Source organism: Scyliorhinus torazame, chromosome 11 (genome assembly GCF_047496885.1).
Source record: "Scyliorhinus torazame isolate Kashiwa2021f chromosome 11, sScyTor2.1, whole genome shotgun sequence".
Lineage (NCBI taxonomy): Eukaryota > Metazoa > Chordata > Chondrichthyes > Carcharhiniformes > Scyliorhinidae > Scyliorhinus > Scyliorhinus torazame.
In genome coordinates this window covers 21,442,952-21,470,372 of record NC_092717.1, presented here as the reverse complement: position 1 = coordinate 21,470,372, position 27,421 = coordinate 21,442,952, and the positions used below count along the sequence as shown (strand labels likewise).

The 27,421-nt window shown below is 52.0% G+C and overlaps 1 protein-coding gene across 1 annotated transcript in view; it reads right to left on the bottom strand.

Annotated features, from left to right (window-relative positions):
• Positions 1–27,421, bottom strand: part of washc5 (WASH complex subunit 5) — an 83,964-nt gene that overhangs the window by 38,687 nt on the left and 17,856 nt on the right. The window contains 6 exon segments of the mRNA XM_072467033.1: positions 269–381; positions 9,107–9,236; positions 10,329–10,456; positions 12,298–12,469; positions 13,699–13,812; positions 16,637–16,789. Coding sequence (XP_072323134.1) covers positions 269–381; positions 9,107–9,236; positions 10,329–10,456; positions 12,298–12,469; positions 13,699–13,812; positions 16,637–16,789 — 810 coding nt within the window.

The window sequence follows — 27,421 nt, the reverse complement described above, 5'->3', positions numbered from 1 at the left end:
TCGTGTGGTTTAAATACACATCGCCTAACTCATTGACAAGTAAATCCTTCATCCAAGTGGCTTCGGCTGGTGTTTTCGTTCTAAAACGGCTGCAAAACAATTGTTCTGAAGCGCAACATAATATTACTCATTTTCAATTTCTTCGCGTTGAGACAAAATGATTTTAGTGATAGTCTCGGGCGTGGGCCTGCGTTCCAAGACTTTTTCGCTAAATTTCCATTCGATCTTGCAGACTTTAATTTTGTTCGAAGCTCTAGACTCATCTCACCTCTTCCAAAGCCTGGATTAACTGCACCGTCTTCCTCCCGGCTGCAGTAGAGTCTTCGTAATTCAAGGAGGAAATCTGCTTCGAGATCTCCCGAAACCAGGCCTGCAGATTTTCTGACAGCAACAAAAAAAAAAATGTGTTTGCGAGGATATCGATTGTGTTGCATCGCCATAAAACATAAACATACATCAATGACTGTCCTACCTCATGCCTCCATGTCTGCTTTATTAAGTTTTTAAATTATATATTAGAGATGATTGTGACATCTTTAGAATGTTAAACTCCCTCCCAGGGGCGTCATTCTCTGACCCCCCACCGGGTCGGAGAATCGCCGGGGGCTGGCGTGAATCCCGCCCCCGCCGGTTGCCGAAGTCTCCGGCACCGGAGATTCGGCGAGGGCGGGATTCGCGCCGCGCCGGTTGGCGGGCCCCCCCGCGCGATTCTCCGGCCCGGATGGGCCGAAGTCCCGCCGATAAATTGCCTGTCCCGCCGGCGTGGATTTAACCACCTTTTGAACGGCGGGACAAGGCGGCGTGGGCGGGCTCCGGGGTCCTGGGGGGGCGCGGGGCGATCTGGCCCCGGGGGGTGCCCCCACGGTGGCCTGGCCCGCGATCGGGGCCCACCGATCCGCGGGCAGGCCTGTGCCGTGGGGGCACTCTTTCCCTTCCGCCTCCGCCACGGTCTCCACCATGGCGGAGGCAGAAGAGACTCCCTCCACTGCGCATGCGCGGGAAACTGACAGCGGCCGCTGACGCTCCCGCGCATGCGCCGCCTTGGGATGTAATTTCCGCCCCAGCTGGCGGGGCAACAAAGGCCGTTTCCACCAGCTGGCGGGGCGGAGATTCCTCCGGCGCAGGCCTAGCCCCTCAATGTTGGGGCTCGGCCCCCAAAGATGCGGAGCATTCCGCACCTTTGGGGCGGCGCGATGCCCGTCTGATTGGCGCCAGTCGGCGGACATCGTGCCATTTCGGGAGAATTTCGCCCCTGATGTGCATGCGTCACAGACCTCCAGCAGGTGAGCGCGAAGAGATTAACTCCCACGATAGAGCTACGCTAAACCAGCCATTGGCATGTAGAGTCCCTACAGTGCAGCGGCCATACAGCCCATCAAGTCTGCACCAACCCTCCGAAAGAGCACCCCACCCAGGCCCACTCCCTCCGCCCTATCCCCGTGACCTCACCTAACCTGCACATCTTTGGACACTAGGGGTCAATTTAGCATGGTCAATCCACCTAACCTACACATCCCTGGATACTAAGGGTCAATTTAGCATGGTCAATCCACCTTATCTGCCCATCTTTGGACCATGGGAGGAAACCGGAGCACCTGGAGGAAACCCACGCAGACACGGGGGAGAACGTGCAAGCTCCACAGTCACCCGAGGCCGGAATTGAACCCAGGTCCCTGGTACTGTGAAGCAGCAGTGCTAACCACTGTGCCACACACCTGTGGGGAAAACTGACCACCAGCTTTCCCTTTTGAGGAAAGCTACACAGCCCAGGTTGGGCCTATACCCATTGGAAATTAGACGAATGAGAGGTGGTCTTATTGAAACATTCTAGGTCCTCAGGAAACTTGGCAGGGTGGATACGTGGAGGATGTCTCCCCCTTTTGAGGGAGTCTAGAACTTGGGGACGCAGCTTAAAAATGAGGGATCGCACATTTAAGATCGAGATAAGAATATTTCCTTTCTCTCAGAGGGTCGTTAGTCTGTGGAATCCTCTTACCCAGTGAACATTGGAGTCTGGGTCATTGAATATATTCAAGGCTGAGGGAGACAGATTTTTGAATGGCAAGGAGGTCAAGGGCTATGGCTGAGGATAGAGGTCGAGGTGGGTGGACGGACAGCAAAGTTGAGCCCACAATTACCCCAGCTTATTGAATGGCAAAGCGGGCTGCCTGGCCCACCCAATGCTCCTATTTCTCACGTTCCCAGTACCACCACGTGGCAACATCAAGATTGGCATTTCTCAAAGGCAACTGAGCATCTCGCCTCTCAGTAATATCATTGACGTTACTAAAATATACTCCTCAACAGCAACATCAGGAGACTCATTTTTTTTTAAACCTTTGATAATGTTCTAGTTAAAACACACACCCTCGACCACACAGCAAAGATATTAGCGAAATGATCAACGTGTGGGGTGGTGGGGAGGGGGTGTAAGGCGAGGAGGTGCACAGGCAACTCGTGGGTTTCACCTGGAAGTCCCCATGAGCAGAGCACCTGGGTTAGTGGTATTATTGAGCCAAATCGTACTGCGGAAAGGAGGAAAACCAAAATGCAAGTGAAAATGTTATGCTTTCACATCAGCTGATGCTTGACCGTGTAACAGGATGGCCGGGGTTCTCGGTCCGTTTGCTGGCCGCGGGATTCTCTGGTGCCGCCCAGGGGTTTCCCGGCAGCGTGGGGTGGCTTCAAAGCCAATTCCCATCAACAGCGGCGGGAACAAAGAATCCCGCCGCCAGCAACGGTGAGAAACACGCGTCTGGGAGGCCTGAGAATCCCGCCCAATGTCTTGAGGGATGCTCACACACCCGTTTCACAGCTGACGTGTGGCATACGGTGCTGGGGCGATCCAAAATAAATGAATAAACGCACAAAGGGAAACAGTCTAAAGATTGCACAGTCATCTCACGGTAGCATTGTGGATAGCACAATTGCTTCACAGCTCCAGGGTCCCAGGTTCGATTCCGGCTTGGGTCACTGTCTGTGCGGAGTCTGCACGTTCTCTCCGTGTCTGCGTGGGTTTCCTCCGGGCACTCCGGTTTCCTCCCACAGTCCAAAGATGTGCAGGTTAGGTGGATTGGCTATGCTAAATTGCCCTTAGTGTCCAAAATTGCCCTTAGTGTTGGGTGGGGTTACTGGGTTATGGGGATAGGGTGGAGGTGTTGACCTTGGGTAGGGTGCTCTTTCCAAGAGCCGGTGCAGACTCGATGGGCCGAACGGCCTCCTTCTGCACTGTAAATTCTATGAAATCTATAACTTAAAAACTGAATAAGGCAGACATGAGGGCGTGAGGCAGGACATTCACTGCTGCCCTGGCACAAGCAATTAGTGAACCTGCAAGCTTCAAAACATGAAGACAATGCACTGTCAATAGCAAATTATACGCACATTTGTTTCATAAAGATCCGACTCAGGATGGAAAGTGGGACATGGCGGGACACTTCAGAAAGCCCCCAAATTTAGAACACTTTAGGTGTGAGGGATTTGGACATGAAAAGAAAACAAGTTGTTTTTGGTGGTTGGGCGGGTAACCTGCTTGCATTTTGTCTCTAAATCTCCCATCATTTTTCACCTCTGATGAATCCATCCTTAATTCTTCATCCAGTAACATTTAAAGTTTAAAAGTGCCATCAATTTGTGCCAAAGTGCCAAACACTTAATTTCCCTCGTTAACTGATACTTCTCTGTGAAGCTCATATCCGTCTGAAACTTGAATTCTGCTCCAACGTCTGCGGAGAATCTTCTAACCCCTTTATGTCAGGATACAAGGAAGATGTGGTTGTCTGACGCAAGTTCCTGCATCACAGCCTCTCTAGTCTCTATTTTTAACATTTTTTTTTATAGAACATAGAAAATTACAGCACAGAACAGGCCCTTCGGCCCACGATGTTGTGCTGAACCTTTGTCCTAGATTAATCATAGATTATCATAGAATTTACAGTGCAGAAGGAGGCAATTCGGCCCATCGAGTCTGCACCGGCTCCTGGAAAGAGTGCCCTACCCAAGGTCAACACCTCCACCCTATCCCCATAACCCAGTAACCCCACCCAACACTAAGGGCAATTTTGGACACTAAGGGCAATTTATCATGGCCAATCCACCTAACCTGCACATCTTTGGACTGTGGGAGGAAACCGGAGCACCCGGAGGAAACCCATGCAGACACGGGGAGGACGTGCAGACTCCGCACAGACAGTGACCCAAGCCAGAATTGAACCTGGGACCCTGGAGCTGTGAAGCAATTGTGCTATCCACAATGCTACCGTGCTGCCCTTAAGAACAACTTTTTTTTTAATAAATATTTTATTGAAAATTTTTGGTCAACCAACACAGTACATTGTGCATCCTTTACACAATATTATAACAACACAAATAACAATGACCTATTTTATAAACAAAAAATGAATAAATAATAAATAACAAAAATGAAAACTAGCCCTAATTGGCAACTGCCTTGTCACAAGTAACACTCTCCAAAAATATAATTTAACAGTCCAATATATAATTATCTGTAGCAACGACCTATACATATTATACAGTATATATTAACAACCCTGAGAGTCCTTCTGGTCCCCCCCCCCCCCCCCCCCCCCGATCCTGGGCTGCTGCCTTCTTTTTTCCATTCCATCTATCTTTCTGCGAGGTATTCGACGAACGGTTGCCACCGCCTGGTGAACCCTTGAGCCGACCCCCTTAGGACGAACTTAATCCGCTCTAGCTTTATAAACCCCGCCATGTCATTTATCCAGGTCTCCACCCCCGGGGGCTTGGCTTCTTTCCACATTAGCAATATCCTGCGCCGGGCTACTAGGGACGCAAAGGCCAAAACATCGGCCTCTCTCGCCTCCTGCACTCCCAGCTCTTGTGCAACCCCAAATATAGCCAACCCCCAGCTTGGTTCGACCCGGACCCCTACTACTTTTGAAAGCACCTTTGTCACCCCCATCCAAAACCCCTGTAGTGCCGGGCATGACCAAAACATATGGGTATGATTCGCTGGGCTTCTCGAGCACCTCGCACACCTATCCTCCACCCCAAAAAATTTACTGAGCCGTGCTCCAGTCATATGCGCCCTGTGTAATACCTTAAACTGAATCAGGCTTAGCCTGGCACACGAGGACGACAAGTTTACCCTGCTTAGGGCATCTGCCCACAGCCCCTCCTCGATCTCCTCCCCCAGCTCTTCTTCCCATTTCCCTTTTAGTTCATCTACCATAGTCTCCCCTTCGTCCCTCATTTCCCTATATATATCTGACACCTTACCATCCCCCACCCATGTCTTTGAGATCACTCTGTTCTGCACCTCTTGTGTCGGGAGCTGCGGGAATTCCCTCACCTGTTGCCTCGCAAAAGCCCTCAGTTGCATATACCTGAATGCATTCCCTTGGGGCAACCCATATTTCTCGGTCAGCGCTCCCAGACTCGCGAACCTCCCATCCACAAACAGATCTTTCAGTTGCGTTATTCCTGCTCTTTGCCACATTCCATATCCCCCATCCATTCCCCCCGGGGCAAACCTATGGTTGTTTCTTATCGGGGACCCCCCCAAGGCTCCAGTCTTTCCCCTATGCCGTCTCCACTGTCCCCAAATCTTCAGTGTAGCCACCACCACCGGGCTTGTGGTGTAGTTCCTCGGTGAGAACGGCAATGGGGCTGTCACCAGAGCCTGTAGGCTAGTCCCCCTACAGGACGCCCTCTCTAATCTCTTCCATGCCGCTCCCTCCTCCTCTCCCATCCACTTACTCACCATTGAAATATTAGCGGCCCAATAATACTCACTTAGGCTCGGTAGTGCCAGCACCCCCCTATCCCTGCTACGCTGTAAGAATCCCTTCCTCACTCTCGGGGTCTTCCCGGCCCACACAAAACCCATGATGCTCTTTTCAATCCTTTTAAAAAAAGCCTTCGTGATCACCACCGGGAGGCACTGAAACACAAAGAGGAATCTCGGGAGGACCACCATCTTAACCGCCTGCACCCTCCCTGCCAGTGACAGGGATACCATATCCCATCTCTTGAAATCCTCCTCCATTTGTTCCACCAACCGCGTTAAATTTAACCTATGCAATGTGTCCCAATTCTTGGCTATCTGGATCCCCAGGTAACGAAAGTCCCTTGTTACCTTCCTCAACGGTAGGTCCTCTATTTCTCTACTCTGCTCCCCTGGATGCACCACAAACAACTCACTTTTCCCCATGTTCAATTTATACCCTGAAAAATCCCCAAACTCCCCAAGTATCCGCATTATTTCTGGCATCCCCTCCGCCGGGTCTGCCACGTATAGTAGCAAATCGTCTGCATACAAAGATACCCGGTGTTCTTCTCCTCCTCTAAGTACTCCCCTCCACTTCTTGGAACCCCTCAACGCTATCGCCAGGGGCTCAATCGCCAGTGCAAACAATAATGGGGACAGAGGGCATCCCTGCCTTGTCCCTCTATGGAGCCGAAAATATGCAGATCCCCGTCCATTCGTGACCACGCTCGCCATTGGGGCCCTATACAACAGCTGCACCCATCTAACATACCCCTCTCCAAAACCAAATCTCCTCAACACCTCCCACAAATAATCCCACTCCACTCTATCAAATGCTTTCTCGGCATCCATCGCCACTGCTATCTCCGTTTCCCCCTCTGGTGGGGCCATCATCATTACCCCTAACAACCTCCGTATATTCGTGTTCAGCTGTCTCCCCTTCACAAACCCAGTTTGGTCCTCGTGGACCACCCCCGGGACACATTCCTCTATTCTCATTGCCATTACCTTGGCCAGGATCTTGGCATCTACATTTAGGAGGGAAATAGGTCTATAGGACCTGCATTGGAGCGGGTCCTTTTCCTTCTTTAAGAGAAGCGATATCGTTGCTTCAGACATAGTCGGGGGCAGTTGTCCCCTTTCCTTTGCCTCATTAAAGGTCCTCGTCAGTACCGGGGCGAGCAAGTCCACATATTTTCTATAGAATTCGACTGGGAATCCATCCGGTCCCGGGGCCTTTCCCGCCTGCATGCTCCTAATTCCTTTCACCACTTCTTCTACCTCGATCTGTGCTCCCAGTCCCACCCTTTCCTGCTCTTCTACCTTGGGAAATTCCAGCCGATCCAAGAAGCCCATCATTCTCTCCCTCCCATCCGGGGGTTGAGCTTCATATAATTTTTAATAAAATGTCTTGAACACTCCATTCACTCTCTCCGCTCCCCGCTCCATCTCTCCTTCCTCATCCCTCACTCCCCCTATTTCCCTCGCTGCTCCCCTTTTCCTCAATTGGTGTGCCAGCAACCTGCTCGCCTTCTCCCCATATTCGTACTGTACACCCTGTGCCTTCCTCCATTGTGCCTCTGCAGTGCCCGTAGTCAGCAAGTCAAATTCTACATGTAGCCTTTGCCTTTCCCTGTACAGTCCCTCCTCCGGTGCTTCCGCATATTGTCTGTCCACCCTCAAAAGTTCTTGCAGCAACCGCTCCCGTTCCTTACTCTCCTGCTTCCCTTTATGTGCCCTTATTGATATCAGCTCCCCTCTAACCACCGCCTTCAACGCCTCCCAGACCACTCCCACCTGGACCTCGCCATTATCATTGAGTTCCAAGTACTTTTCAATGCACCCCCTCACCCTTAGACACACCCCCTCATCTGCCATTAGTCCCATGTCCATTCGCCAGGGTGGGCGCCCTCCTGTTTCCTCCCCTATCTCCAAGTCTACCCAGTGTGGAGCGTGATCCGAAATGGCTATAGCCGTATACTCCGTTCCCCTCACCTTTGGGATCAATGCCCTTCCCAGCACAAAAAAGTCTATTCGCGAGTAGACTTTATGGACATAGGAGAAAAACGAGAACTCCTTACTCCTAGGTCTGCTAAATCTCCACGGGTCTACACCTCCCATCTGCTCCATAAAATCTTTAAGTACCTTGGCTGCTGCCGGCCTCCTTCCAGTCCTGGACTTCGACCTATCCAGCCCTGGTTCCAACACCGTATTAAAATCTCCCCCCATTATCAGCTTTCCCATCTCTAGGTCCGGAATGCGTCCTAGCATCCGCCTCATAAAATTGGCATCATCCCAGTTCGGGGCATATACGTTTACCAAAACCACCGTCTCCCCCTGTAGTTTGCCACTCACCATCACGTATCTGCCCCAGTTATCCGCCACTATAGTCTTTGCCTCGAACATTACCCGCTTCCCCACTAATATAGCCACCCCCCTGTTTTTCGCATCTAGCCCTGAATGGAACACCTGCCCCACCCATCCTTTGCGTAGCCTAACCTGGTCTATCAGTTTCAGGTGCGTTTCCTGTAACATAACCACATCTGCCTTAAGTTTCTTAAGGTGTGCGAGTACCCATGCCCTCTTTATCGGCCCCCTTAAGAACAACTTAATCTACACTATATATGTGCCCCACTAAAATTTCATTCCCCCCCCCTCCTCCAATCAGCAAATTTGCCATTCTGTAGTGCCCTTTAGCTGCCTCAGCCTTCTTAGACCATAAGACCATTGAGTCTGCTCCGCCATTCAATCATGGCTGATATTTTCTCAACCCCATTCTCCTGCCTTCTCCCCATAACCCCGGTCCCCTTATTAATCAAGAACCTATCTACCTCTGTCTTAAGGACACTCAGTGATTTGGCCTTTACAGCCTTCTGCGGCAAAGAGTTCCACAGATTCACCTCCCTCTGGCTGAAGAAATTCCTTCTCATCTCTGTTTTAAAGGTTCATCCCTTTAGTCTGAGGGAGACAAAGAGGGTGCAGGCGAGAGAGAGAGAGAGAGAGAGAGAGAGAGAGAGAGAGAGACAAAGACAGCGTGGGCAAGGCAGAGAGAGAGACAAAGAGGGCGAAGGAAGGATGAGAGACATCCATATTGCTTCCAGAGTTCAGTGACATACTACGACAGAGTACCAGAGTCTCTGCTTAATCAAGACCTGAATTTACCTAATGAAATAAACCAATAATAATAATAATACTCATCAGCAGAGGGAGGAAACACCATTATTTTCTCTGTATTTGGCAAAGAGTTTGAATATTTCAACCAGGCTTCAACTCAAATCGATTGCAAAACCAGACACTAACAGAATGTGGCTGGATGTTGCACATATGCATGGTGCAACCCTAGTGCTAATCACATACCGTTTTTTTCCACTCTGGTGAGTGGCTTTACTCCGGAGAACACCTCAGCCAGTTCAGTCATTCTCTCAGATCCCTCTTTCTGATAACTTTCCCATTTGGCTTGTTTTTCTGACAGCATTTGCTTAAACATCTAAATCAATAAATGAAAACGCATGTCACTCAACGAGCACCACAAAAAGAAGACAAAAGAAAAACTGCGGGACCCACAGAGAAACACATAGCGCCCAGGCTGGGATGGTAGCCATGTTGTTCACTGAAGAAACAATAGCCAGGTCCAACTTCACAGATGGTCAATGCTAGTAGGGACATCGAATCAGGAGGAGGCCACTGAGGCCCAAGAGCCTATTGCATCAATAATGGCTGATCAATACCACAATTCCCATTATCGGAATTGATTCCCTCGCCATTGATACCCTTGCCCAACAAAAATATATCAATCAATCTGAGAATTGAAATTTTTAATTGACACAATATGAACAGGATTTCAGGGTAAAGAGCTCCAAATTTCCATTGCCCCGTGTGTGAAGAAATGTCACAGGACATCTCCCCTGAATGGCCTAGTTCTGAATTTAAGGTGAATCTTGTTAATGGTATAAAAGTGTATACAGGAGGGGAGGGGGTGAGAAAATTATTTATGTACATCTAAAAGAGATGCTTATCTGTTCATAGGCTGTCAACTTGATTAGTTTATTTGTTTTATTGCTGCATGGAAAAGAATATAAAGAATCACCATTCCGGGGCTGGAATGCATCATCTGTCCCGGGAATGTTATTTTGATTTGATGAGGTTCCTTTGTTATTTTTGTTTTAGTTGCAAAACCCCCTTTAAAAGGGGTTGTTAATTAGTTAACATGTTCATTTGATTGTACGAGAGAGAGACTGGGTGAATGCCCCTGAGACAAGAGTTCAAATCTCATTTCAGATGCAAGAGGGCAATTAAATCCAATGAATATAAAGAGACACTGATTAACACTGGCGGTGGATTGTTGTAAACTTAGGAGCTGTACATTTGTCACGTTTCACTTGGTGAATAAATCCAAAACTGAGAAAAGATAGACCTCTGCTCCTTCATTACGGACTGCTGAGAGAAGTTTAGTAACCCTCCCTTGTGCTATGCTATCCCACGAGACTAAACATCTACGCTATCCAATCCTTTAACTTACTCCTTGCAAGTTCTAAAGTGTTATTTAAAGAAACAAAACCCAAGGACAAAAGTAGCATACCTCCTTCAAAACAAACTCAAACTGAGCACTGTCCAACAAGAGCTGGAAAAGGGTTTTGGAATTGTATTTCGAGTCGATGAAAATCTGATCTTTAATCTGGCGCAAACGCTTGTTGTTTGGATCATACACTGTAACAAAAGGAAAACAAAAATGTATTCAAGCAAAGAATGTTGACATTCAACCGCACTACCACTCTCCACCATTAGCAACCTGGGAGTTACAACAGGCCAGATACTTAACCGATCCAGCCATATAAATACTGTGGTTACAAGAGCAGGTCAGAAGCTGGGAATTCTGCAGCAAGTAACTCATTTCCAGACTCCCCAAAGCCTGTTTACCATCTAAAAGGCACAAGCCAGGAATGTGATAGGACACTTCCCACTTGCCAAGACGAGTGAAGCTCCAACAAGAACATTCAACAGCTCAAAACCATCCGCGACTAAAAAGCCCCCCCCACCTTAAACATTCACTCCCTCCACCGTCAACGTACGGTGACCGCGCCATCTACAAGATGCATTGCAGCAACTCGCCAAGGTTCCTTTAATTGCGCCTACCCAAACCTGCGACGTCTACCACCTAGAAAGACAAGGTTAGCAGATGCATGGAAACACCAGCACCTACAAATGCTCCTCTGAGTCACGATCCTGAATTGGAACGATATCATTGTTCCTTCATTGTCACTGGGTCAAGATCCTGGAGCTGCCTACCATACAGCACTGTGGGAGTGCCTTTATCACATGGACAGTTGTGGGTTCGGAGACAGCTCAGCATGGCCCGTTCAAGGGCAATTGGGGATGGGCAATAAAGGCCAAAGACACCCACATCACATGACTAATAAGGAAACATTCATTGAAAACAATGGCTGTGTGCAGTGCATAAAGAAATAAAACCGTAACTGCGTTGCATTATTTGAAACTGAAGCAATCGAGATCAACTGATTAGCACAGTAGTTTACAAAAATGCTCCCACATTGCTGGGATTTCGAAAAGCTACGTGCAAATCCAGCCTAGGGAAAGTGGACAAACTATTTTCTATATATTGGCTGAAATGGCCTTTCAGAAACAGTTTTCATCATCGGCCTTGACCAAAGCTTTTTTTAATGTTGATCTTCTCCCTTCAAGTAGAGGTCCCGCACAACTGCGCAGTGACACATTAAACATGAATCTGCCAGGTTTGTTGAACTGGTACCCAGGGGAACCAGAGTTGTTGTTTTTTTTAAAACTAGGGTTTCCCAACTACCTTCAAGACTGGGTCAACAACGCGTATTGCTCCAGCAGTTTCTGCAGAACACAATAGCGCTGGCATGATCACGTCCGACGGCCAAGTCTGCGCAAGGGCAGAATAGCAGGCTTACACAGCAGGTCGGGCTACACAATAAACCAGGGACTGTGGGAATCGCAGCATATCAAGCTTCTCCTTTCTACACCCAGGTGGCAACACAAAGGTGGTTCAAGTTCAGAGGGAGTGTTGGGACCTCCAAAGATTTGGGCAAACTGCAATTGAGAACCCAATGTGATTGCTCACCGAATTCTGCACCTGGGAAAAGATTTGCAAAGCTACAGGGAGTGGGACTAGTTGAGTTGCTATTGCAGATATCCAGCACAGGCATGATAGGCCGAGTGGCCTCCTTCAGTGCTGCAACCATGCTATGGTTCTATGATCATGCTTTAACAACAATTACATTAAATGAAAAATTATCTTTGCTCTCCCAAAAAGAGGAAATCTAAAGGTCTCGGCATTCATTTATATTGCACAATATTTTATCAATGCTTATCTCATTTACGTATTTATCCTTCAATATAAATTTTCTCCTCCGAGTGTTTATTTTTGAGAGACTTGTGCACTTGGCCATTAGAAGAAAATCAGGTCGGTATTGGACACTATAAATAATGCACTGCTCGTAAGGGTCCCAAAACAATTATTTAAATCGCAACTGCCCTTGGCCTTAAACATGCTTTCTCACATTTACCCGATTCTGCAGTGTGAAGCATCAGCCAGCGAATTGTCACATTACAATCCCGCAGGCAATTCAGTAGTTTAGGGATGTGATCCAGGACATACTCTTCCCTCAGGAAGCCTTCCTTCAGAAACTGTTGTACCTGCCGACGCAGTCGGTCAACACTCGTACCGTATCGAATTGCCTGCCAAGAAAAGAACCCTCATCAATTTAGGCATCTGTTAGGATCCCGAACAATAACCCAACTATTTTCAATTTGTAACACTGCGAGGAAATGTTACTGCACCACAGGAGTGATAACACTGACCCACAGGTGTCTATTATGTTAAAACACAGAATTAACCACATTAGCAACAAAGAAATAGCTTTACAGTTAAGTTACAATAATTATTAAGCAAAAAGGAAAAAGAAAACCTTAACTTACTTCCTAAACCTGCCACTATATTCCAATGAAGCAAAACAATGTATTTCAAATACCACTCATGAATAAAGTTAACAACCACGTTTCCACATACTGTGCAGAATCTTTCCAGACCAAACTGAACCACCTCTGTTCGGATGAGAGTCTAGGACCAACTGACTTCTCAGACAAATCAGGCTTCTCCCATTAACTACATCATCTGTACCCAAAGCATAAGGCATTCTTCGGTCTCTTTGCACGAGATGTCCCTTGAATTGTTTAGCCAGGACCAAAAACAATCTTGCTTCATAAATTATCTACACCCCTGGGGTCCTTCAAACCTAAACAATATTGCATTAGCTAGCTATCTATAAACAAGTAAATTGTTCTCATGATCTCGAAAACAGAATATTTCACCTGCAAATCAGCGAATGTCATACATATAGGGGCTATTTAGCACAGGGCTAAATCGCTGGCTTTGAAAGCAGACCAAGGCAGGCCAGCAGCACGATTCAATTCCCGTAACAGCCTCCCCGAACAGGCGCTGGAATGTGGTGACTAGGGGCTTTTCACAGTAACTTCATTGAAGCCTACTTGTGACAATAAGTGATTTTCATTTCATTTCATTCATTTTCATACTGTCTGTATACATCTTAACCCAGGTTTTAATAACATTACTGCAAAAAAATATATAAAGTATGATAATTTCTTACATTCATCACTGATCGGTTCAATGCATTTTTAAACAGACAGTGGGGGGAGAATAACAAGTCTTCAGTGGGAGGCAAAATGGTGACCAGCAATTCCGCAGTATCGTTTTCCACTCCACCCGATTATTTTTCTCATGAGGGCAAAGGTTACAAAACAGGGTGCTGGTTTCTTAGCGACCATCACATATTACTACCACGGTCAACTAGCATTCTCAATGAATTTTATACATGACAAGAAAAAATTCAAAATACCCATGCCTGTGTTACAACTTCGGAAAGCACCCACCCTTCAGGAGATCGTACCTGCTCCCTGATGTTTGGTTGCTCTAGTGTATAATTCAGGGCCGTCCTGGCAGCTTTGTACGGTTCCCAGGCTTCAATGAGGTTGACAATGATCCCCATGTAAATGCTGATCACCTGATATGAAAAAGAAAATTCAAAATGCTTAATTCTTGTTCAAATATTTTGCATTTGCAAACCCCATTGCCAACAGCGACTGCACTGTTAAAACACAATTTATTGGCTGGAAGATGCTTTGGGGCATCCTCACGTTGTGAAAGACTCAAAGCAAATGCAAGTCCTTCTTTCTTAAAACAAATTGCACCCGTTACAGTGCCTGTGCGATGTTTTAGTGGAGCTGATGCAGACGATGGTCCAAAGAGATCCTGGGAAAACTCACTTGAACACCATGAACCCAAACATGACCATTATAAAAAAACCTTGAAAACAGACTTAACAATTTTATGAATTCAGTCAGGTATTCCATTTGGACATCAATGGGTATTTTTCACATTGAATAATCTAATTGTCTAACAAAAATAAGAGGTTAATAAGTAAGTTTTGTGCTTTGGTTTTTTGAAAGAATAGGATAACAGGGGGGGGGGGTCATGTGATGTGAGTGGACGAGGGGCTGCATTTTTGCGCGCCCCAGCTCTGCTCATCTTTTAATCCCCCTATTCATCCTGTTGCACATTTCGTATTTATCTTTTTTTGGGATGCATGGCTTGTGCCATGTCCTGATCGTGTTTGGTCGGTGCACTTGCAAGAAAGAGCGGAGATAAAATGCTAGAATCCTTGTTTACTTGTGGCGGCTGGAGTGGGGGACCTGATTTCAGTAGGGCAGTTGCTATTGGGCGGGCTCCTGCCTTGGCAGTGCTGTGTGCATCGAACGATGGCTGCCAACGGAGTTGTTATCCTGGATGAAAGTCTCGGCGTCGCGGTGCAGGGCTCACTACAAAGAATTGCGGGATACTTTATGGAGGCATTAGAAGTGCAGAAGGGGGTTCTTATACTGGAGAGAGCACTTTTTCTGGTGAAGGTGCACCTCCTTAATCGAGATCCTGCTGCTTGGCTTGTCGTCCATGCTGACAGGTTGTGGAGAGGGAGAGGGGGACTGAGAGTGGGACACCACTGAGCTTTGTCCATGGCGAGAGGTGGTGGAGGAGTTCCCAAGTGAGTTTGAAAATTGGCTGCCGTGTTTTGGTAATCTTTATTTGGAGGCCGGGTGCATCAGATTTGACGGGGCACTTTGTTTCCGGTCTTCGAGGCTGGGGTTGGTTTGGCCTACCGACCGCAGATCCTGTGTTGTCCTGTTCCTGATGTTCATCGTGAGGGGCTGGAGGTGGCCATCCCGGTCGAGTCGTCCCACCCGGCCGGGTCCTAGGCAGTGAACTGCCTGGCTGTTGGTGTGATGACATGGTGGTGAAAGATTCTGCAGAGTACTCATTGATCTGGCTTTATCCTTAGCTTTTGCTTTCTTTGTGCACCCAGGAAAATGTCTTTATCCTGAGGACTGCCCTGCGATTCAGCTGTTATCCTGGACATTACTCCCCATTAATCATGTTGTTGTTTACTTGATGCTGTCCTTTTTCCTACGGGGGGGGGGGGGGCGTGTATTATGGGTTTGGTGACCTGTACCGTTGGATATCCTGATTTACCAAGTTCATGTTTAATTGAATATGGAAAAAGGGATTAGTGCGTAGTTTCAATCCTAAAAGTAATCATGCTTTGTGGTGTCTGTTAATCCTGGCGGCTGAAGGAGGGGGTTTTGTTATCATCCCCCGCCTCATTTAGAGGGACGGTGAATGTAGTCGGAGCCGGCCCCCCGGCTAGGGTTGGGGTGGTGTTAACCTTTCCTTGAGTGGAAGTGGTGCCTTGCCCTAGATGGGGTTGGATAGGTGCAGGCATGGCAGGATACAGGTTAGGGGTTGTGCGAGAGGTGCTGGGGACATTATTTCCTGTGTTTCTTTTAGGATGGTATTGGGCCAGGTCAGGCACAGCGCTGTGCTCGATATCCTACTGTTCCCGGGGATCGGGAGTGGTCTCCTCTGGGGGAGGTGTCGTGGGGCTGGGCTTGACCCCCCAGGTGTGTGGGGACTGTACGGAATAGGATATCCTTTTTTCTCTTCTGGGATGCCTTTGAGGCAGAGTCCTCCGCTGTCGTTCCCTCTGGGCGTGTGTTGGCTGTTCGTTGGTCAAGTGATCTATCTGTCCATGAATGCTATGATGATGAGTTTGGACCTGGCCTGAGTACTGATGTCTTATTATCCAAGGGTCAGTTCGGGTCGCTCTGGACTTTTCTCTCCTTCTTCTGCTATGGGAGACCCTGGGTCTAAGAACAACTTGGACATGTTGCTGCTGGTCCTCTCGTCATTATTTTCCGGCTATACGATCGATATTGGTTCTGCTCTCGGCCTGGATGAGGGTTAGATTGCATTTTGGGGTAACTTCCCCTTAGAGCTGAGGTTCTGATGGACCTTCTGTGGGGTTTTTTTGGTAGTGCTGGGTTTGATGTAACCGTTCTTGGCTTCCGCATGGGTGCAGTTGGGTCTGATAACTGAGAGAGAAGGTTGGGTTGGGTGGCTGGTGCCTGTGGTGCTGCCGGAGGAGAGGGGTTGGTGCGTTGGCATGCGCCCGATTTGGGTGCGTGAAGTGCGGCTTGGGTGGGAGTGCACCGCCCTGGTCAATCTTCCCTTGGCCCCTGGTGGGGTCGGGGGAATATTCAGTTTTGCCCAGTGATTGCACCGAGCCAGTTGTGGTATCTTCTCCAGTCCAATTTGGTGCCCATAGTTCTGAGCCCATTTGTTTCCACTAACCTGATGTATGGTCTGGTTTTTGTAACTTGGTTGCGTCAGTTTCCAAAATGTAAAATTCTAATAAATATACCTTTTTTAAAAAAAAAATTGATAACATTAATTAAATCTGTAGGTAGAGTTCTGGGATTCTTTTCAGATTCACTCACCCAGTTGTCTGGAAAGTATTTATCTACTATCTCCCTCATCTTGGCTTGTTGTGTATGAAGAATGGATGGTTCAAAGTAGAGGATGACATAAAGCATGGCGGCCTGAGTAGCAAAGGCAATGCTACGGTGTTCTGGCAGAGGGTAGGCTGACACCTAATAAAAATAAAGCCGTAAGATTGAAGGGGAAACTTAAGTTAACTTACATTTCATATCATCCAATGATTCAGTTTACCAGTTTGTTACAAACCCTGGGCTTTACGAGACTTTAAGGTTTCAAAATGGCTCCTTTCACTCAAGGCGAAACGGAATGTTCTGGTTAGGAGGATGACGGGATCATACCACCCAGAGACAGGGCAATGTGATCTGGCGACTATGGGAATGAAACTATACACAGAAACCGAGTGAAATAACAAGTGGCAGTTTCCACAGTAACTCACAGCAAAGGGACAGCTGCTTTGTGAGACACGGCGAAAGAGAGAAAGGACCATGGGACGGAGAAGCCCAAGTGGAATATCCAGCCCATCGAGTCTGCTCCACCGTTCAATGAGATCATGACTGACCTGATGTGATAATCATCAACTCCAGTTTCCCGCCTTTTCCTCCCTTCCCTTGAATCCCTTCCTGATTAGAAATCTGTTTATCTCAGCCTTTACTTTAGTTTGGTCTATTAATTGCCTGGAATTTTTGCTATTTGTTGGTTTGATTTTATTACAGTAAGTCTAAAATGCCTTTCAGTAATTTCTGTCCGGCGCGAGGAAATCAATCTCTTTTTAAAAGTTATTGGTACAAAGAACAAAGAAAATTACAGCACAGGAACAGGCCCTTCAGCCCTCCCTGCCTGCGCCGGTCCAGATCCTTTATCTAAACCTGTCGCCTATTTTCCAAGGATCTACTTCCCCCTGTTCCCCGCCCGTTCATATATCTGTCTACATGCATCTTAAATGATGCGATCGTGCCCGCCTCTCCCAACTTCGCTGGCAAAGCGTTCCAGGCACCCACCGCCCTCTGCGTAAAAATCTTTCTACGCACATCTCCCTTAAACTTTCCCCCTCTCACCTTGAAATCGTGACCCCTTGTAATTGACACCCCCACTCTTGGAAAAAGCTTGTTGCTATCCACCCTGTCCATATCTCTCATAATTTTGTAGACCTCCATCAGGTCCCCCCTCAACCTCCGTCTTTCCAACGAAAACAATCCTAATCTACCTTTCTTCATAGCACCCTCCATACCAGGCAACATCCTGGTGAACCTCCTCTGCACCCTCTCTAAAGCCTCCACATCCTTCTGGTAACGTGGCGACCAGAACTGCACGCAGTATTGCAAATGTGGCCTAACTAAAGTCCTGTACAACTGTAACATGACCTGCCGACTCTTGTACTCAAGGGAGTCTTGTCCCTTCACAGGGATCGTAACGCCATCAAAAAGCTTTTAAGTTTTCAAAGGCTTCAATGAAATGAATGTCGCCATACTCCCAGAGGATCATTTCCCCTTTGGCGAGACAGCTGACTGGTAGTGATTTAACCGGAAGGTCACCACACCTCAGACGAGGGTCAAGGCTGAGAAAACGGGGCCCTTCGTGTATAACCTCAGCCGGTGCGGGAATTGAACCTGCGCTGTTGGTGTCGCTCCAAATCACAAACCAGCCGTCCATCCATCTGAGCCAACCACTCACCCCAGAATAAGACTTCAATACCTCTTTTGCAGCTGCTAGACTTCTTCCTGATGCAGGGAAAGGTCTGCCATAGATTACCTGGAGAATGAGAAGTACGAACTCTCCCAATGTTTTCTTAGCAATGTTTTCATAGTACTTAATTAGTCGCTTAGTAGTTTTAAGGGGCCAGATATAGTTCTGAGTGGAGACAAGTTAGCAGAGAGCCTTTTGTTGGGCCTAAAATTCCAATCGCGCCATTGCAGAGTACCTGCACACCTCTGGACTCTGTGCAAGAGAGGGCTGGTTTAGCTCAGTGGGCTAGATAGCTGGTTTGTGATGCAGAACAAGGCCAGCAGCGCGGGTTCAATTCCCGTACCAGCTTACCCGAACAGGCGCCGTAATGTGGCGACTAGGGGCTTTTCACAGTAACGTCATACTTGTGACAATAAAAGTTATTATGACTATTATTAGATAATAAGATGCAAACTAGTTCCACCAGGAATCAACTCAGCATTTTCCATGTTGCCACCTTCGACCCCTGGAGAAGCGACTGCTCATCCTTCGCTCACTTCACCCAAAACAAGGGAGTCTGGGACTCCAGAGTGACCCTCACAGCTCCACTCTTCAAGCAGTAGAGATACAGCCGAACCAAGCAAGAACTGGCGCAAGGCTCCCTGAAAACTGGCCCCAAACCTTAACCAGGGGAAGGTTAATCGAAGATGACCACATGGAAATATTTTCTGCGGGCCTCAAATCCCCAACAATGCAAAAGAGCCCTACCACCCCCAACCCATAAACCCACACACCGCAACACCCCCACCCCCCAACCCATAAACCCACACACCGCAACACCCCCACCCCCAACCCATAAACCCACACACCGCAACACCCCCACCCCCCAACCCATAAACCCACACACCGCAACACCCCCACCCCCAACCCATAAACCCACACACCGCAACACCCCCACCCCCCAACCCATAAACCCACACACCGCAACACCCCCACCCCCAACCCATAAACCCACACACCGCAACACCCCCACCGCCAACCCATAAACCCACACACCGCAACACCCCACTCCCAACCCATAATCCCACACACCGCAACACCCCCACCCCCCAACCCATAAACCCACACACCGCAACACCCCCACCCCCAACCCATAAACCCACACACCGCAACACCCCCACCCCCCAACCCATAAACCCACACACCGCAACACCCCCACCCCCAACCCATAAACCCACACACCGCAACACCCCCACCCCCAACCCATAAACCCACACACCGCAACACCCCCACCCCCAACCCATAATCCCACACACCGCAACACCCCCACCCCCCAACCCATAAACCCACACACCGCAACACCCCCACCCCCCAACCCATAAACCGCAACACCCCCACCCCCAACCCATAATCCCACACACCGCAACACCCCCACCCCCCAACCCATAAACCCACACACCGCAACACCCCCACCCCCCAACCCATAAACCGCAACACCCCCACCCCCAACCCATAAACCCACACACCGCAACACCCCCACCCCCCAACCCATAAACCCACACACCGCAACACCCCCACCCCCCAACCCATAAACCGCAACACCCCCACTCCCAACCCATAAACCCACACACCGCAACACCCCCACCCCCAACCCATAATCCCACACACCGCAACACCCCCACCCCCAACCCATAATCCCACACACCGCAACACCCCCACCCCCCAACCCATAAACCGCAACACCCCCACTCCCAACACATAAACCCACACACCGCAACACCCCCACCCCCCAACCCATAAACCCACACACCGCAACACCCCCACCCCCAACCCATAAACCCACACACCGCAACACCCCCACCGCCAACCCATAAACCCACACACCGCAACACCCCACCCCCAACCCATAATCCCACACACCGCAACACCCCCACCCCCCAACCCATAAACCCACACACCGCAACACCCCCACCCCCAACCCATAAACCCACACACCGCAACACCCCCGCCCCCCAACCCATAAACCCACACACCGCAACACCCCCACCCCCAACCCATAAACCCACACACCGCAACACCCCCACCCCCAACCCATAAACCCACACACCGCAACACCCCCACCCCCAACCCATAATCCCACACACCGCAACACCCCCACCCCCCAACCCATAAACCCACACACCGCAACACCCCCACCCCCCAACCCATAAACCGCAACACCCCCACCCCCAACCCATAATCCCACACACCGCAACACCCCCACCCCCCAACCCATAAACCCACACACCGCAACACCCCCACCCCCCAACCCATAAACCGCAACACCCCCACCCCCAACCCATAAACCCACACACCGCAACACCCCCACCCCCCAACCCATAAACCCACACACCGCAACACCCCCACCCCCCAACCCATAAACCGCAACACCCCCACTCCCAACCCATAAACCCACACACCGCAACACCCCCACCCCCAACCCATAATCCCACACACCGCAACACCCCCACCCCCAACCCATAATCCCACACACCGCAACACCCCCACCCCCCAACCCATAAACCCACACACCGCAACACCCCCACCCCCCAACCCATAAACCCACACACCGCAACACCCCTACCCCCCAACCCATAAACCCACACACCGCAACACCCCCACCCCCAACCCATAAACCCACACACCGCAACACCCCCACCCCCCAACCCATAAACCCACACACCGCAACACCCCCACCCCCAACCCATAAACCCACACACCGCAACACCCCCACCCCCCAAACCATAAACCCACACACCGCAACACCCCCACCCCCCAACCCATAAACCCACACACCGCAACACCCCCACCCCCCAACCCATAAACCCACACACCGCAACACCCCCACCCCCCAACCCATAAACCCACACACCGCAACACCCCCACCCCCCAAACCATAAACCCACACACCGCAACACCCCCACCCCCCAACCCATAATCCCACACACCGCACCCCCACCCCCAACCCATAAACCCACACACCGCAACACCCCCACCCCCCAAACCATAAACCCACACACCGCAACACCCCCACCCCCCAACCCATAAACCCACACACCGCAACACCCCCACCCCCAACCCATAAACCCACACACCGCAACACCCCCACCCTCAACCCATAAACCCACACACCGCAACACCCCCACCCCCCAACCCATAAACCGCAACACCCCCACCCCCAACCCATAAACCCACACACCGCAACACCCCCACCCCCAACCCATAAACCCACACACCGCAACACCCCCACCCCCCAAACCATAAACCCACACACCGCAACACCCCCACCCCCCAACCCATAAACCCACACACCGCAACACCCCCACCCCCCAACCCATAAACCCACACACCGCAACACCCCCACCCCCCAAACCATAAACCCACACACCGCAACACCCCCACCCCCCAACCCATAATCCCACACACCGCACCCCCACCCCCAACCCATAAACCCACACACCGCAACACCCCCACCCCCCAAACCATAAACCCACACACTGCAACACCCCCACCCCCCAAACCATAAACCCACACACCGCAACACCCCCACCCCCCAACCCATAAACCCACACACCGCAACACCCCCACCCCCCAACCCATAAACCGCAACACCCCCACCCCCAACCCATAAACCCACACACCGCAACACCCCCACCCCCAACCCATAAACCCACACACCGCAACACCCCCACCCTCAACCCATAAACCCACACACCGCAACACCCCCACCCCCCAACCCATAAACCGCAACACCCCCACCCCCAACCCATAAACCCACACACCGCAACACCCCCACCCCCAACCCATAAACCCACACACCGCAACACCCCCACCCCCAACCCATAAACCCACACACCGCAACACCCCCACCCTCAACCCATAAACCCACACACCGCAACACCCCCACCCCCAACCCATAAACCCACACACCGCAACACCCCCACCCCCAACCCATAAACCCACACACCGCAACACCCCCACCCCCAACCCATAAACCCACACACCGCAACACCCCCACCCTCAACCCATAAACCCACACACAGCACCCCACTCCCCAACCCATAAACGCACACACCGCACCCCACTCCCCAACCCATAAACCCACACACCACAACACCCCCACCCCCCAACCCATAAACCCACACACCGCAACACCCCACCCCCAACCCATAAACCAACACACCGCAACACCCCCACCCCCCAACCCATAAACGCACACACCGCACCCCACTCCCCAACCCATAAACCCACACACCGCAACACCCCCACCCCCCAACCCATAAACCCACACACCGCAACACCCCCACCCCCCAACCCATGAACCCACACACCGCAACACCCCCACCCCCAACCCATAAACCCACACACCGCAACACCCCCACTCCCCAACCCATAAACCCACACACTGCAACACCCCCACCCCCCAAACCATAAACCCACACACTGCAACACCCCCACCCCCCAAACCATAAACCCACACACTGCAACACCCCCACCCCCCAACCCATACACCCACACACTGCAACACCCCCACCCCCAAACCATAAACCCACACACCGCAACCCCCCACCCCCAACCCATAAACCCACACACCGCAACCCCCCACCCCCCAAACCATAAACCCACACACTGCAACACCCCCACCCCCAAACCATAAACCCACACACCGCAACCCCCCACCCCCAACCCATAAACCCACACACCGCACCCCACTCCCCAACCCATAAACCCACACACCGCAACATCCCCACCCCCCAACCCATAAACCCACACACCGCAACACCCCCACCCCCAACCCATAATCCCACACACCGCAACACCCCCACCCCCAACCCATAAACCCACACACCGCAACACCCCCACCCCCAACCCATAAACCCACACACCGCAACACCCCCACCCCCAACCCATAATCCCACACACCGCAACCCCCCCACTCCCCAACCCATAAACCCACACACCGCAACACCCCCACTCCCCAACCCATAAACCCACACACTGCAACACCCCCACCCCCAACCCATAAACCCACACACTGCAACACCCCCACCCCCAACCCATAAACCCACACACCGCAACACCCCCACCCCCAACCCATAAACCCACACACCGCAACACCCCCACCCCCAACCCATAAACCGCAACACCCCCACCCCCAACCCATAAACCCACACACCGCAACACCCCCACACCCCAACCCATAAACCCACACACCGCAACACTCCCACCCCCCAACCCATAATCCCACACACCGCAACACCCCCACCCCCCAACCCATAAACCCACACACCGCACCCCACTCCCCAACCCATAAACCCACACACCGCAACACCCCCACCCCCCAACCCATAAACCCACACACCGCAACACCCCCACCCCCCAACCCATAATCCCACACACCGCAACACCCCCACCCCCCAACCCATAATCCCACACACCGCAACACCCCCACTCCCCAACCCATAAACCCACACACCGCAACACCCCCACTCCCCAACCCATAAACCCACACACCGCACCCCACTCCCCAACCCATAAACCCACACACCGCAACACCCCCACCCCCCAACCCATAAACCCACACACCGCAACACCCCCACCCCCCAACCCATAATCCCACACACCGCAACACCCCCACCCCCCAACCCATAATCCCACACACCGCAACACCCCCACTCCCCAACCCATAAACCCACACACCGCAACACCCCCACCCCCAACCCATAAACCCACACACTGCACCCCACTCCCCAACCCATAAACCCACACACCGCAACACCCCCACCCCCAACCCATAAACCCACACACCGCAACACCCCCACCCCCAACCCATAAACCCACACACCGCAACACCCCCACCCCCAACCCATAAACCCACACACCGCAACACCCCCACCCCCAACCCATAAACCCACACACCGCAACACCCCCACCCCCAACCCATAAACCCACACACCGCAACACCCCCACTCCCCAACCCATAAACCCACACACCGCAACACCCCACCCCCCAACCCATAAACCCACACACTGCAACACCCCCACCCCCCAACCCATAAACCCACACACCGCAACACCCCCACCCCCAACCCATAAACCCACACACCGCAACACCCCCACCCCCAACCCATAAACCCACACACCGCAACACCCCCACTCCCCAACCCATAAACCCACACACCGCAACACCCCCACCCCCCAAACCATAAACCCACACACTGCAACACCCCCACCCCCCAAACCATAAACCCACACACTGCAACACCCCCACCCCCCAAACCATAAACCCACACACCGCAACACCCCCACCCCCCAAACCATAAACCCACACACTGCAACACCCCCACCCCCCAACCCATAAACCCACACACCGCAACACCCCCACCCCCAACCCATAAACCCACACACCGCAACACCCCCACTCCCCAACCCATAAACCCACACACTGCAACACCCCCACCCCCCAAACCATAAACCCACACACTGCAACACCCCCACCCCCCAAACCATAAACCCACACACTGCAACACCCCCACCCCCCAACCCATACACCCACACACTGCAACACCCCCACCCCCAAACCATAAACCCACACACCGCAACCCCCCACCCCCAACCCATAAACCCACACACCGCAACCCCCCACCCCCCAAACCATAAACCCACACACTGCAACACCCCCACCCCCAAACCATAAACCCACACACCGCAACCCCCCACCCCCAACCCATAAACCCACACACCGCACCCCACTCCCCAACCCATAAACCCACACACCGCAACATCCCCACCCCCCAACCCATAAACCCACACACCGCAACACCCCCACCCCCAACCCATAATCCCACACACCGCAACACCCCCACCCCCAACCCATAAACCCACACACCGCAACACCCCCACCCCCAACCCATAAACCCACACACCGCAACACCCCCACCCCCAACCCATAATCCCACACACCGCAACCCCCCCACTCCCCAACCCATAAACCCACACACCGCAACACCCCCACTCCCCAACCCATAAACCCACACACTGCAACACCCCCACCCCCAACCCATAAACCCACACACTGCAACACCCCCACCCCCAACCCATAAACCCACACACCGCAACACCCCCACCCCCAACCCATAAACCCACACACCGCAACACCCCCACCCCCAACCCATAAACCGCAACACCCCCACCCCCAACCCATAAACCCACACACCGCAACACCCCCACACCCCAACCCATAAACCCACACACCGCAACACTCCCACCCCCCAACCCATAATCCCACACACCGCAACACCCCCACCCCCCAACCCATAAACCCACACACCGCACCCCACTCCCCAACCCATAAACCCACACACCGCAACACCCCCACCCCCCAACCCATAAACCCACACACCGCAACACCCCCACCCCCCAACCCATAATCCCACACACCGCAACACCCCCACCCCCCAACCCATAATCCCACACACCGCAACACCCCCACTCCCCAACCCATAAACCCACACACCGCAACACCCCCACTCCCCAACCCATAAACCCACACACCGCACCCCACTCCCCAACCCATAAACCCACACACCGCAACACCCCCACCCCCCAACCCATAAACCCACACACCGCAACACCCCCACCCCCCAACCCATAATCCCACACACTGCAACACCCCCACCCCCCAACCCATAATCCCACACACCGCAACACCCCCACTCCCCAACCCATAAACCCACACACCGCAACACCCCCACCCCCAACCCATAAACCCACACACTGCACCCCACTCCCCAACCCATAAACCCACACACCGCAACACCCCCACCCCCAACCCATAAACCCACACACCGCAACACCCCCACCCCCAACCCATAAACCCACACACCGCAACACCCCCACCCCCAACCCATAAACCCACACACCGCAACACCCCCACCCCCAACCCATAAACCCACACACCGCAACACCCCCACCCCCAACCCATAAACCCACACACCGCAACACCCCCACTCCCCAACCCATAAACCCACACACCGCAACACCCCACCCCCCAACCCATAAACCCACACACTGCAACACCCCCACCCCCCAACCCATAAACCCACACACCGCAACACCCCCACCCCCAACCCATAAACCCACACACCGCAACACCCCCACCCCCAACCCATAAACCCACACACCGCAACACCCCCACTCCCCAACCCATAAACCCACACACCGCAACACCCCCACCCCCCAAACCATAAACCCACACACTGCAACACCCCCACCCCCCAAACCATAAACCCACACACTGCAACACCCCCACCCCCCAAACCATAAACCCACACACCGCAACACCCCCACCCCCCAAACCATAAACCCACACACTGCAACACCCCCACCCCCCAAACCATAAACCCACACACCGCAACACCCCCACCCCCCAACCCATAAACCCACACACCGCACCCCACTCCCCAACCCATAAACCCACACACCGCAACACCCCCACTCCCCAACCCATAAACCCACACACCGCAACACCCCCACCCCCCAACCCATAAACCCACACACCGCAACACCCCCACCCCCAACCCATAAACCCACACACTGCAACCCCCCCACCCCAACCCATAAACCCACACACCGCAACACCCCCACCCCAACCCATAAACCCACACACCGCAACACCCCCACCCCCAACCCATAAACCCACACACCGCAACACCCCCACCCCCCAACCCATAAACCCACACACCGCAACACCCCCACTCCCCAACCCATAAACGCACACACCGCACCCCACTCCCCAACCCATAAACCCACACACTGCAACACCCCCACCCCCCAAACCATAAACCCACACACTGCAACACCCCCACCCCCAAACCATAAACCCACACACCGCAACCCCCCACCCTCCAAACCATAAACCCACACACTGCAACACCCCCACCCCCAAACCATAAACCCACACACCGCAACCCCCCACCCCCAACCCATAAACCCACACACCGCAACACCCCCACCCCCAACCCATAAACCCACACACCGCACCCCACTCCCCAACCCATAAACCCACACACCGCAACATCCCC